The 12,590-nt window shown below is 44.6% G+C and overlaps 1 protein-coding gene across 2 annotated transcripts in view; it reads right to left on the bottom strand.

The window, feature by feature from the left end:
* Positions 1-12,590, bottom strand: part of gtf3c2 (general transcription factor IIIC, polypeptide 2, beta) — a 148,272-nt gene that overhangs the window by 113,504 nt on the left and 22,178 nt on the right. For both annotated transcript variants that reach the window (XR_010962901.1, XM_067984439.1), the window contains exons 4-5: positions 10,590-10,696; positions 8,851-8,928 (exon numbers count right to left, since the gene is read on the bottom strand). Coding sequence is in view for 1 of the 2 variants with exons in the window: in XM_067984439.1 (XP_067840540.1) it covers positions 8,851-8,928; positions 10,590-10,696 (185 nt within the window). In the remaining variant the exon portion in view is untranslated. The remainder of the gene's footprint in view (positions 1-8,850; positions 8,929-10,589; positions 10,697-12,590) is intronic.

Genomic DNA, 12,590 nt, shown 5'->3' with positions numbered 1-12,590 from the left:
TTCTACTAGTTACATCCTCAAAAAACTCCAGCAGATTTGTTACGCATGATTTCCCTTTCATAAACCCATGCTGACTTTGTCCAATCCCGTTAATGCCTTCCAAGTATTCTGTTATCACATCCTTTATAACAGACTCTAGCATTTTCCCCACTACTGATGTTAGGCTAACTGGTCTGCAATTCCCTGTTTTTTCTCTCCCTCCTTTTTTAAATAGTGGGGTTACATTTGCCACCCTCCAATCTGTAGGAACTGTTCCAGAGTCTATAGAATTTTGGAAGATGATCACCAATGCATCCACTATTTCCAGGGCCACTTCCTTTTGTACTCTGGGATGTAGATTAGCAGGCCCTGGGGATTTGTCAGCCTTTAGTCCCATTAATTTCCCTAGCACTATTTTTTTTTTACTAATACTGGTTTCCTTCAGTTCCTCCCTCTCACTGGACCCTTGGTTCCCTAACATTTCTGGGAGGTTATTTGTGTCCTCCTTTGTGAAGACAGAACCAAAGTATGTGTCTAATTGTTCTGCCATTTCTTTGTTCCCCATTATAATTTCCCCCATTTCTGATTGTAAGGGACCTACATTTATTTGCACTAATCTTTTTCTCAACATATTTGTAGAAGCTTTTACAGTCAATTTTTATGTTCCCTGCTAGTTTACTCTCAGACTCTATTTTCCCCCTCTTAATCAATCTCTTTGTCCCCCTTTGCTGAATTCTGAACAGCTCCCAATCCTCAGGCTTGCTGCTTTTTCTGGCAATTTTATATGTCTCCTCTTTGGATCGAATACTATCCCTGATTTCTTTTGTAAGCCAAGGTTGAGCCACCTTTCCTGTTTTATTTTTGCACCAGACAGGAATGAATAATTGATTCCTGCACACGTTCTTTAAATATTAGCCATTGCCTATCCACTGTCATCCCTTTTAGTAAAGTTCCCCAATCTATCATAGCCAACTCACACCTCATACTTTCATAATTTCCTTCATTTAGATTCAGGACCCTAGTTTCGGATTTAACTACTTCACTCTCCATCTTAATGAGGAATTCTATCATGTTATGGTCGCTCTTCCCTAAGGGACCCCGCACAAGATTGCTAATTAATCCTTTCTCATTGCACAATATCCAGTCTAGGATCGCCTGTTCTCTTGTTGGTTCCTCAACGTATTGGTCTAGAAAACCATCACGTACACACTCCAGGAATTCCTCCCCCACAGTATTATTGCTAATTTGGTTTGACCAATCTATATGTATATTAAAGTCACCCATGATTACAGTTGTATCCTTCTTGCATGCGTCTCTAATTTCATGTGGAATGCCCTCCCCTACATCTCCACTACTGTTTGGGGGCCCAAAGACAATCCCCACCAACGTTTTCTGCTTCTTGGTGTTTCTTAGCTCCACCCATACAGATTCCATATTGTAATTTTCTGAGCCAATATCCTTCCTCACTATTGCATGGATTTCCTCCTTAACTAACAACACTACCCCACCTCCTTTCCCTTTTTGCCTGTCCTTCCTAAATATTGAATACTCCTGGATGTTCAGTTCCCATCCTTGGTCACCCTGCAGCCATGTCTCAGCAATCGCAACTATATCATAACCGTTAATATCTATCTGTGCTGTTAATTCATCTACCTTATTGCGAATGCTCCGCGCATTTAGACACAATGGGCCCGATTTTACCAGGGGTGCGGGTTCTCGGTGGGTAGGCCAGCGGGCGCGTTGAAAACGCGCCCGGTGAAATTAGTGGGTTGCCCGCGCGATCGTAGCAGGCAACACACTAATTGGATCCACTTACCTGCTCCTCCGGGTTCCCCGATGCTGATCTGCGCGTCGGGCGGGCTGCGCATGCACAGTAAGATCTGTCAGCTGGAGGCGCTCTATTTAAAGGGGCAGTCCTCCACTGAGAGATGCTGTCACAAACAGCAAAAATTACAGCATGGAGCAGCCCAGGGGGGGAAGGCTGATCCCAGTTTAATGATGCCTCACCCCAGGTATCATTAGATGGGGTGAGGAGGAGGGGGAGGACAGAGATCTTCCCCCCGGCGGGCGGGAGGAAGCGGCCTGCCTCTGCCACCAAGAAGGCCTGGCTCGCGGTGGCAGAGGGGGTCACCTGCGCCACCAACATATCGCCCACCTGCATACAGTGCAGGAGGCGCTCCAATGACCTCAGTAGGTCAGCCACAGTGAGAACACGTAGTCTTTCCCCTACACTCCGTCTGCCACAACACTGCCCCCACCCCACATCTCCTTCGGCACTGCCAACACTACTCTGTCACATGACCCCTCACACCCACTCAAACCTCATCCTCATCTTACCTGCACCTACTCACCTCGCGAGTACTCACCCCGCCACTACCACGCAACCCAATCCTCATACAATCTCATGGCTCTATCCCATACTCACCCTCTCGTGCATCTCTCTCACGGCCAGCCTCACTCAACCTGCCACCACCTGTGCTGCAGCCACAGGGCATGCATCACATATGTGCAGTAGGCAGCGTAAGGCAAACGTGTCGTGAGCATGAAGGGGATGCACAAGGGTGTTTGAGGGTTTGTCATGGTTCTTACTTCTATTGAATTAAAGAACAACTCACATCACACATTATATTGGCACCACTACTGCCATGTCTTCGCGAATCCTGTCCGGTTTGTGCAATAATGCCCGCTCGTGGGTATCCCTATGAGGACCCACCACTGACGCCACCCAGTGTGTCACTGCAGAGTGGGTGTAGGTGTATTTGCAGGGCTCTTCTGCGCAGACGACTGAGAGACATCGGGGATGTCCCCGGTTGCAGCCTGGAAGGCTGTGGAGCAGAAGTTCGGGAGGGCAGTGGTGACCTTTGACAGCGACAGGTAGGAAGATGGTGCACGGGCCAGCCAGGAGCAGCTCGGCATGAAAGAGGCTGCAGATGTCCACGGCTACATGTCGACGGCTACATGTCGACTGACTCTGAGCCTCCGTGTGCACTGCTGCTCAGAGAGGTCCAGGAGGCTGAGCCTCGGTCTGTGGAACGTGTGGCGAGGGTAGTGCCCTCTGCGACGCATCTCTCTCTGCGGTAGCCCTCCCTCCTGCTGTACAGGTGGATGTGTCACAGCCCTCTGTTGTGGAGCTCCATGTGTCAGAGGTGGACGGCGTGGATGGCGAGGCTGGTGATGTTGTTCGCCCTCCGAGGAGGTCATGACTGCAGCTACGGCGGCCCCCATCCGCAAGATGTACATCTGAGGGGGTCCGCAAGGTAGGTACATGTCTCCGGACCCCGGGATAAGTGTGCAGGTTGGTGACTTCGAACATCAGGAGGAGGGTGGTGGAGGCCAAACTTTGTCCCAAGTGACAGAGCGGCCTCCTGCAATGGCTGAGGGTCTCCACCCCCCCACACCTGTCAAATGGACCTTTGCAGCTGCCAAAGGCTGACGGCTGCAACACGTCCATTTCAATTGGGACTGTTTCCCCCAGTGTGTGAAACAGTCCCATGTTTATCCAAAATCACACACAGTCCCTTAATCAGGTCAGTTAATGACCGGAACAAGCAAAGTAAATACACTCAAGTGGCATCCCGCTGGCTTTAATTGCCTGCGGGATTCCCACCAGCGGGGGCTGCGCACGCACCCCCGCACGTCAGCGCGGAACCCAGAAGTGGGCGGGATCGAGGCGCGATCCGGTCCTGCTCCGGGTTTTCGCGATTTTCGGGGCCCCCTCGCCGAGAACGCACCCGATAGTGGGTGCTAAAATCAGGCCCAATGCCTTTAGACTTGTCTTTTTAAGATTGCTAGTCATCTTAGTTTTATTTTGCACTATGGCCCTATTTGTTTTTCGCCCTTGTTTTCTCTGCCTTCCACTATTGCTTTTTCCCTTTCCGTCTTTTGTTTCTATTCTTGATTCCCCCTCCTCTGTCTTCCTGCTCAGGTTACCATCCCCCTACCATTCTAGTTTAAACCTTCCCCAACAGCACTAGCAAACACCCACGCGAGGACATCGGTCCCGGTCCTGCTCGGGTGTAACCCGTCCCGCTTGAACAGGTCCCACCTTCCCCAGAGCCTGTCCCAATGTACCAGGAATCTAAATCCCTCCCTCCTACACCATCCCTGCAGCCACGCATTCATCTGGTCTATTCTCCTGTTCCTATACTCGCTAGCACGTAGCACGTAATCCTGAGATCACTACCTTTGATCTGCTTTTTAATTTATCTCCTAACTCCTTAAATTCACCTTGCAGGACCTCATCCCTTTTTTTACCTATGTCGTTGGTACCGATATGGACGACGACTACTGGCTGTTCACCCTCCCCCTCCAGAATGCCCTGCAGCCGCTGAGTGACATCCTTGACCCTAGCACCAGGGAGGCAACATACCATCCCGGAGTCACATTTATGGCCGCAGAAATGCCTCTCTGTTCCCCTTACAATTGAATCCCCTATCACTATCGCCCTGCCACTCTTATTCCTCCCCTCCTGTGCAGCAAAGCCACCCGTGGTGCCACGAACTTGGCTCTTGCTGCTTTCCCCTGATAAGCCATCTCCCCCAACAGTATCCAAAACAGTATATCTGTTTGAGGGGGAGATGGCCCCGGGGGACTCCTGCTCTACCTGCCTAGTCCTTTTACTCTGCCTGGTAGTCACCCTTTTCCTTTCTGCCTGCGTAATCTTTACCTGCGGTGTGACCACCTCACTGAACTTGCTAGCCACAATAATCTCGGCATTGTGGATGCTCCACAGTGAATCCACCCGCAGCTCCAGCTCCGAAATGCAGTTAGCCAGTAGCTGCAGCTGGACACACCTCCTGCACACATGGTCGCCAGGGACACCAGTAGTGTCCATGACTTCCCACATAATGCAGGAGGAGCATATCACAGGTGCGAGCACTGCTGCCATGACTTGCCTTAGATTTACACTGCATTCAGTCCTCTCGACCCTCCTTTCACACTGCACTCACCTCTCTGACTCTCCTCCTGCTCTCGGACTCTCCTTTTACACTGTGCTCACCTCTCAGACTCTCTAGTATTAACTGCCGTTTGCGGAAGAGAAGTCCAAACTTCTACCACCCTTTACGCGTAGAAGTGTTACCTAACTTCACTCCTGAAAGTCCTGGCTCTAATATTTAGGCTATGTCCCCTAGTCCTAGACTCCCCAACCAGAGGAAATAGTTTCTCTCTATCTACCCTATCAGTTCCCCTTAATATCTTGAAAACTTTGATCAAATCACCCCATAATCTTCATATTTCCAGGGAATACAACCCGAGTTTGTGTAATCTCTCCTTGCAACTTAACCCTTGGAGTCCAGGTATCATTCTAGTAAATCTACGCTGCACTCCCTCCAAGGCCAATATATCTTTCCTAAGGTGTGGTGCCCAGAACTGAACACAGTACTCCAGGTGCGGTCTAACTAGGGCTTTGTATAGCTGTAGTATAACTTCTACCTTCTTGTATTCTAGTCCTCTAGATATAAATGCCAACATTCCATTAGCCTTTTTGATTATTTCCTGTACTTAGCCATTACATTTTAATGACCTATGTACATGGAACCCTAAGTCTCTTCGGACCTCCACTGTTTTGAGCATTTCACCATTTAGAAAGTACTCTGATCTATCCTTTTTAAGGTCCAAAGTGGATGACCTCACACTTGCCTACTTTGAAATCCATTTGCCACAGTTTTGCCCATTCGCTTAATCTATTAATATATCTCGGTAATTTTATGCTTCCATCTACACTGCTTACAACGCCGCCTACCTTTGTGTCATCGGCAAACTTGGATATGTGGCCCTCTATCCCGTCATCTAAGTCGTTAATAAATACAGTGAATAGTTGAGGCCCCAACAAAGATCCCTGTGGGACACCACTCGTCACATCCTGCCAATTTGAGTACCTGCCCATTATCCCTACTCTGTCTCCTGCTGCTCAGCCAATTTCCTAAGGTCAATAATTTGTCCTCGATTCCATGAGCTTCAAATTTAGCTAACATTCTCTTATGAGGGACTTTATCGACTGCCTTCTGGAAGTCCATATAAGCAACATCCATAGACATTTCCCTGTCCACTACTTTAGTCATTTCTTCAAAAAATTAAATCAGGTCCATCAGCATGACCTACCCTTTACAAATCCATGCTGGCGCTCTCTGATCAGCTGAAAATTTTCACGGTGTTCAGTCATTCTATCCTTCATTATAGACTCTAGTAATTTCCCAACAGATGTTAGGCTAACTGGTCTATAATTCCCTCGTTTCCCTCTCTCACCTTTCTTAAATAATGGAGTGACATGTGCAATTTTCCAATCTCAAGGAACTGTTCCTGAAGAGAGGGAACTTTGGAAGATTATAGTTAGGGCATCTGCAATGTTCTCACCTACTTCCTTTAAAACCCAGGGATGGAAACCATCTGGTCCTGGGAATTTGTCGCTCTTTGGTGCCACTATTTTCTTCATTACTGTTAATTTGCTTACATTGATTATGGTGAGTCCCCACCCTTGGTTCAAAATTAGTTTCCTTGCGGTGTCCGGCATGCTATTCTCTTCCTCTACTGTAAATACTGACGCAAAGTAATTATTTAACGTGTCCACCATTTCCTTATTTTCTTTTACAATATCACCATCATCAGTTTTTTTAAGGGGCCCACATTACTCTTGACCACCCCCTTTTTCCTATTATAAATCATAAAAAAGCGTTGATTTTGATATCCCTTGCAAGTTTCTTTTCATACACCCTTTTTGTAGTTCTTACAATCTGTTCTTTGTATCTCTGCCAGTCGCCAGGATCTGTGCTATTTTTGTATGCTTTCTCTTTTAGTTTTATGTTGTCCTTTACCTTTTTTGTTGTCCATGGCTGTTTTTTTTTGGCAAGTAGAGTTCTTGCCCCTTAGGGGTATAAACTGGTTCTGTAACACGTTAAATCCTTTTTTGAACACCTCCCACAGATCTTCTGTTGTTTTACCCATTAACAGATTTGCCCAATTTACTGTGGACAGTCTCTGACTCATCCCGTTCAAGTCGGCCTTACCTAAATTTAGAATCTTAGTAGCTGTTAAGGGTTTCTCCCTTTCAAACACAACGTTGAACTCAATGATATTATGATCGCTATTTGATAAATATCCATGCACCGTTAGGCTTAAACTAAATCTGGCTCATTACTCATTATTATCTCTAACATGGCCTGCTCCCTTGTTGGTTCTAGGACATATTGTTGCAGAAAGCTGTCCTGAACACACTCGTGGAAACATCTTCTCCATGTTTACCATATCGCACCCCCTCATAATTTTAAAGACCTCTATCAGGTCACCCCTAACTTTCCTCTTTGCCTTCTTGTGGATAGCTGAAGTAATTTCTATTTAGGAATTTACAAGACAGTGACACCTTGGTTTTACATGAATCCACCCTAATTGGTACAGCTGTGATTGGACATGGGGCATATAGATTGTAGGCAAGAGCGCACTGTCAGTCAACAGAATACAAAACCTGAATTTACTAATGAAGATAAGGGAACTGTGTGAAACAGTAAATCAACACATTGAATCTGTGGCCCTTCTGGTGCACTTCCACTGGATATGCCAGGTCCCAGCCTTGCCTTGGGGATTCTACGGGGCCTTATAAGTGGCAGAGCCTCATTCTGCACCTTAAAAAGGTCAATAGTGTAGGAGAGGGCAGGGCTGTGGATTCCCAAAGCACGCAGTTCTCATATCCCCATCCTCTCAGTCAGAAGGCACATCATTAGTAGCGGCATGCCTGGCGAGACCTGGCATTCTTTGCTGTTGAATAATGGTTGTAGGACCAGTGAAGAAATTATGCTATGCACAAATTTTTTAGATTTTTCAAGCAAATGTTATTCCTTCTGGGGAGGAGGGCCCTGACATCCCCCCTCCAGATCCCAGCACAGTACACCGTAGTTTGTAGCATCCAGGGGCAGGCAGCACTCAGGATGTGGCCTAGTAGGACAGGCATTCGCCATTAGCATACAAAGTAGGGAAACTCCCCCGATCTGGAAAACCAGCCGGGTCAACAGCAGAAGTTCCCATGAGCACGTCCCAGCGCTTGTGCCAGAATGCACATTTATCTCAAGTTGGGCTTTATCTCAAGGGGGTTCGAATTCCAAAGTGAGGAAAATGATGCTTCATTTGTACAGAGCCTGGTCAGACCTCATCTGGAGTACTCCATTCAGTTTTGAGCACCGAACTTCAGGAACAATATATTGGCCTTTGAGCGGGTACAGCGCAGATTCACCAGAATTTTTATCAGATGTAAAAAGTTAAATTATGAGAACAAGTTGCATAAACCCTTGAATTTGGAAGGTTAAGGAGTGATCTAATTGAGGCATTTAAAATGATAAAGGGAGGTAGGGAGCTTGGAGCAGGGCCAGAGGCAGCAACTGGAACCAAGGCACAAAGGGGAGCTGGGACTGAAAGGCCCAAATGTAAAACTTCTTTCTTCACCTTATACCAAAATGGCAAATGTTGGCTGCTCCACAGTGACACTTGGTGGCCAGAGTCTGCAACTGCACTCTAACTCATAAACCACCAGTATAAAATAGAAACTAGTGTTACTAAATTAGTGTTATTAATGTTAATGAAATGTTTACAATGAAAACCCTCATCACAGCCCCACCGACATGATTAACAGGTATCACAAGTAAATCTAATGCAAAGGTGCTATAAAAACAGTTGACAATGGGGTTTTCAATGCATTTTGAACTAGAATGTCATGACCTACCTACTACAATTTTTAATGCATGCATAGATAGATAGATGGATTTTTGTTAGTTATTGTATCAGTACTCAGTCCAAGTCCCAACTTTATAAAGAAGTGATTTGATAACTATAATATATCACATGAAGTTTCATGTCAGCAAGAATAAAAAGTAAAGTTACTATTACCTTTGGGACAGAAAACTCCAATCCTGTGTTGAAGGCATCCAATCTGGAAATACCCATGGGGAGTGATGCTTCTCTCGACTGGAACAAAAACATAAAACAATTGTCGTATTTAGTTCAGTTATGTACTTTCATATATTGACAATTCGTTCATTGTCAATAGAAGAAAGGAAATTAAGGAGTTTAGAGATTTTTAAATTTCCAACATTCAGACTATCTGTTCAGCCACCTCAACCAACTCTTGTCCCCAATTGTTCCCTGACTCCCCATCACTCCCCCATTTACTCACACCAGCCTTCATCAGGCTCATCTCCTGACTACATAACTACTTTTCCTTGCCCCAATTCGCATCTTTAATAGCTCCCTTTGCACACACATCATTTCCCTCTTCTACAAAACTGCCATCACCTGCCTCCTCAAAACACCTACCTCTAGACCTCGCCACAGATTGCCCCATATTTAACTGCCCTTTACTCTCAAGGTTCATGAATGAGCCACTCATCTACATGCTGACATCTGTCACAATTCCTCAACTGAATCTTTTCAGTTTGATTTCCACCCTGCAGGACCTAGACTGCCCTGGTATAAGTAACAAATTACTTCCTTTCTGACTGTTAGCATAATATGTTATCCCTCCCTGTCCTCCTCAGCCTCTTCATGTTGCTGGACATGATCAACCACTTCATCCTGCTCCACTGTTTTTCTTCTGTGGTTCAATTCCATAGACTACCTTTGCTTGGTTCCACTCCCATCTGTCCTAATAAGCCTCCAGCAATGGATTTACCTGTCCCCACAAGGTCACCTCAAGTTCTATCCTTGGCCTCCTCCTTTTCCTTGGTTTCATGTTGCCCTTCAGTGACATTATCTGTAGGCATGGGGTCAGCTTCCACATGTATGCATACAACATGCAGCCCCATTTCTCCACCACCTGCCTCAATTACACAACCATCATTGTTACCAGATTACTTGTTTAACATCATGTTATGGCAAACTGAGAATATTCACCAACTGAACATCAGGTAATCTTTGCCCCCAAATCCATCCCCCTCCTCAACTGCTTACTCAGGCTAAACCAGTGCACAACCTTGGTATTCTATTTAACCCTAACCAGAGCGTCAAACCTCATATCCTATTCATCACCAAGACCACTTACTTTCACTTCCTGCCTGTGTCCCTGTCTCTCCACACCACAGCTGAAACCCTATCCTTGTTGACCTACACTGGATCCCCTGTCCCCAATGCATTAAGTTTGAAATTTTTGGCCGAGTCTTCAAATCCTTCTATGACCTCTTTCAACCCTAAAGTAAGTACCTAAAATTTTGTTTTTCAAGAAACATCTTCCTGTGAAGCCAGGAGGAGGAGTGGCACTGGGAGAAGGTATATGGACTTTTACATGTAGGATGCAAATGGAGGAAAGCACTAATAGGCAAAACTATAAAAGAGAAGGATGAGCAAGAAATGCATCTATGGGCATTCAGATCTTGTGAATGTTCTAAGTTGTTAACAGATTAATGCACGTTATGTTTATTTACTTTCTCTGCATTTATGAGGAGAAATACAACAACTTGCATTTATATAGCTCTTAAACATAGAAAAAATCGCAAGTCTCAAGAGATACGTAGTTTATATAAATATATAAATTACATTTCCAAAATCTAAAATGTAATCACACCTTTGAGTACATTAAAATTGTTTTGTTCTTAGTTTATTTTTCTCATCGAAAAAGAAGTTCAGAGACTTACTGCTTTCTTGTAATTGTCGTAGCTTCCCATACTGGAACCATTATAGTGTTGGGCAGGCCATTTGCAAAATTTCCATACAGCCGCCGTTTCGTACTGCAAGATTGTTTCTGGAAATAAAATAACCTAAATATAGTTATTTCTTTAAAGACATGTCAATCTATATAATCCAGTGTTCAGGCCAAAAGGACCCCAACTAAAACTGGTTTAATCATCAAATTTTACACCGACCTAAAATGTTACTTGAGCCTACCCTTTGTACAGTGCAGGCATGTTGTATATAATAAAATTACACTGCATGGAGGATTTCATCTTGATCATTTTTAAAGGGACTTGTTGAGGAGAATGAAGGGCCACAATGCGTGACAATATGCATGAGCAATACAATATCTGATCAACACAAATTACTTGACTGCATCACATGAGCAATGTGTGCAGACCAACTGCCATAGTCTACCTTATATCATTAAAAACACACACATGCACATTTGAATTACCAATCCATTACTATTATTTTCCTTTAGGCCACTGTTGCGGTAAAATAAAGGGAGTTTCATTCTGCATCTGGTTTCGCTATACCTGACCTGGGAATGGTCAATGCCCACACTGGGTGCCGCTGTCCAAGCTAAAAGATCACTGCCTCCTCCCTAAATTCTGAGGGCTCCAAGGGATAATCTGAATTTGAAGCCCTTGAACACATCAACCAAAGATGCTCAGCAGGCCCAAACAAGGTTAAAGGCAATGACAACGGTCAAACCGGATGACTACTTGTTAGGGAAACAAGCCTGTATAAGTGAATGTTGCAAAAGTAATCCTTCCATTATGAAAGTTTGTATGGCAGACTATTCTTCTAAATTAATAAATCAAAGGTGGCTTCTAATTTGTCATAGTCTCAAAACCTTGATATCATTAGACATCATAATATCATTTGGTTTAGAATAGTTATGGAAAAGGACAAGGAACAATCAAATGTGAAAGTAATAAACTGGAGGAGGACTAATTTCAGTGAGTTAAAAAGGGATCTTGCCCAGGTGAATTGGAATCAAAAATTGGTAGGCAAAACAGTGATTGAACAATGGGAGACCTTCAAGAAGAAGTTGGTTCGGGTACAGAGCAGACAATTGTGATATTGGATAAGATAAAATAGTAGTGATATTGGATAAGATAAAATAGATAAAGAGGAGGTACTTAAAAGACTGGTAGTAGAAAAGTCACCCGGTCCAGATGGGATGCATCCTAGGTTACTGAGGGAAGTGGAAATTGTGGAGTCTCTGGCCACAATTTTCTAATCCTCCTTAGGTATGGGGACGGTACCGGACTGCAAATGTCACACTCCTGTTCAAAAAAGGGAAGAGGGATAAACCTGGCAAATGCAGGTCAGTTAGACTAAGTGGGGAAACTTAGAGACAATAATGTGGGACAAAATTAATTGGCACTTGGAAAAATATGGACTAATAAATGAAAGTCAGCACAGATTTGTTAAAAGGAAAATCATGTTTGACTAATTTGATTGTGTTCTTTGATGAAGTAACAGAGAGGGTTGATGAGGGTAGTGCGGTGTTCATGTGTATATGGACTTTCAAAAGGCATTTGATAAAGTACCACATAAACAGACTTATTAGCAAAATTAAAGACCATGAGATTAAAGGCAGTGGCAGCGTGGATACAAAATTGGTTAAGGGACAGAAAGCAGAGTAGTGGTGAACAGTTGTTTATCAGACTGGAGGGAGGTACACAGTGGTGTTCCCCAGGGGTCAGTATTAGGACCACTGCTCTTTCTGATATATATTAATGACCTGAACTTGGGTATAATTTCAAAGTCTGCAGATGACACAAAACTCGGAAATGTAGTAAGCAATAGGAAGGATAGTAAAAGACTTCATAAGAAGAAATAGGAGCAAGAATAGGCCATATGGCCCCTCGAGCCTGCTATGCCATTAAATAAGATCATGGCTGATCTTCGATCACATCTTCATTTTCCCACCCATTCCCCATATCCCTTGA

Source organism: Heptranchias perlo, chromosome 5 (genome assembly GCF_035084215.1).
Source record: "Heptranchias perlo isolate sHepPer1 chromosome 5, sHepPer1.hap1, whole genome shotgun sequence".
Taxonomy (NCBI): Eukaryota; Metazoa; Chordata; class Chondrichthyes; order Hexanchiformes; family Hexanchidae; genus Heptranchias; species Heptranchias perlo.
This window is presented reverse-complemented; position numbering and strand designations above follow the sequence as displayed.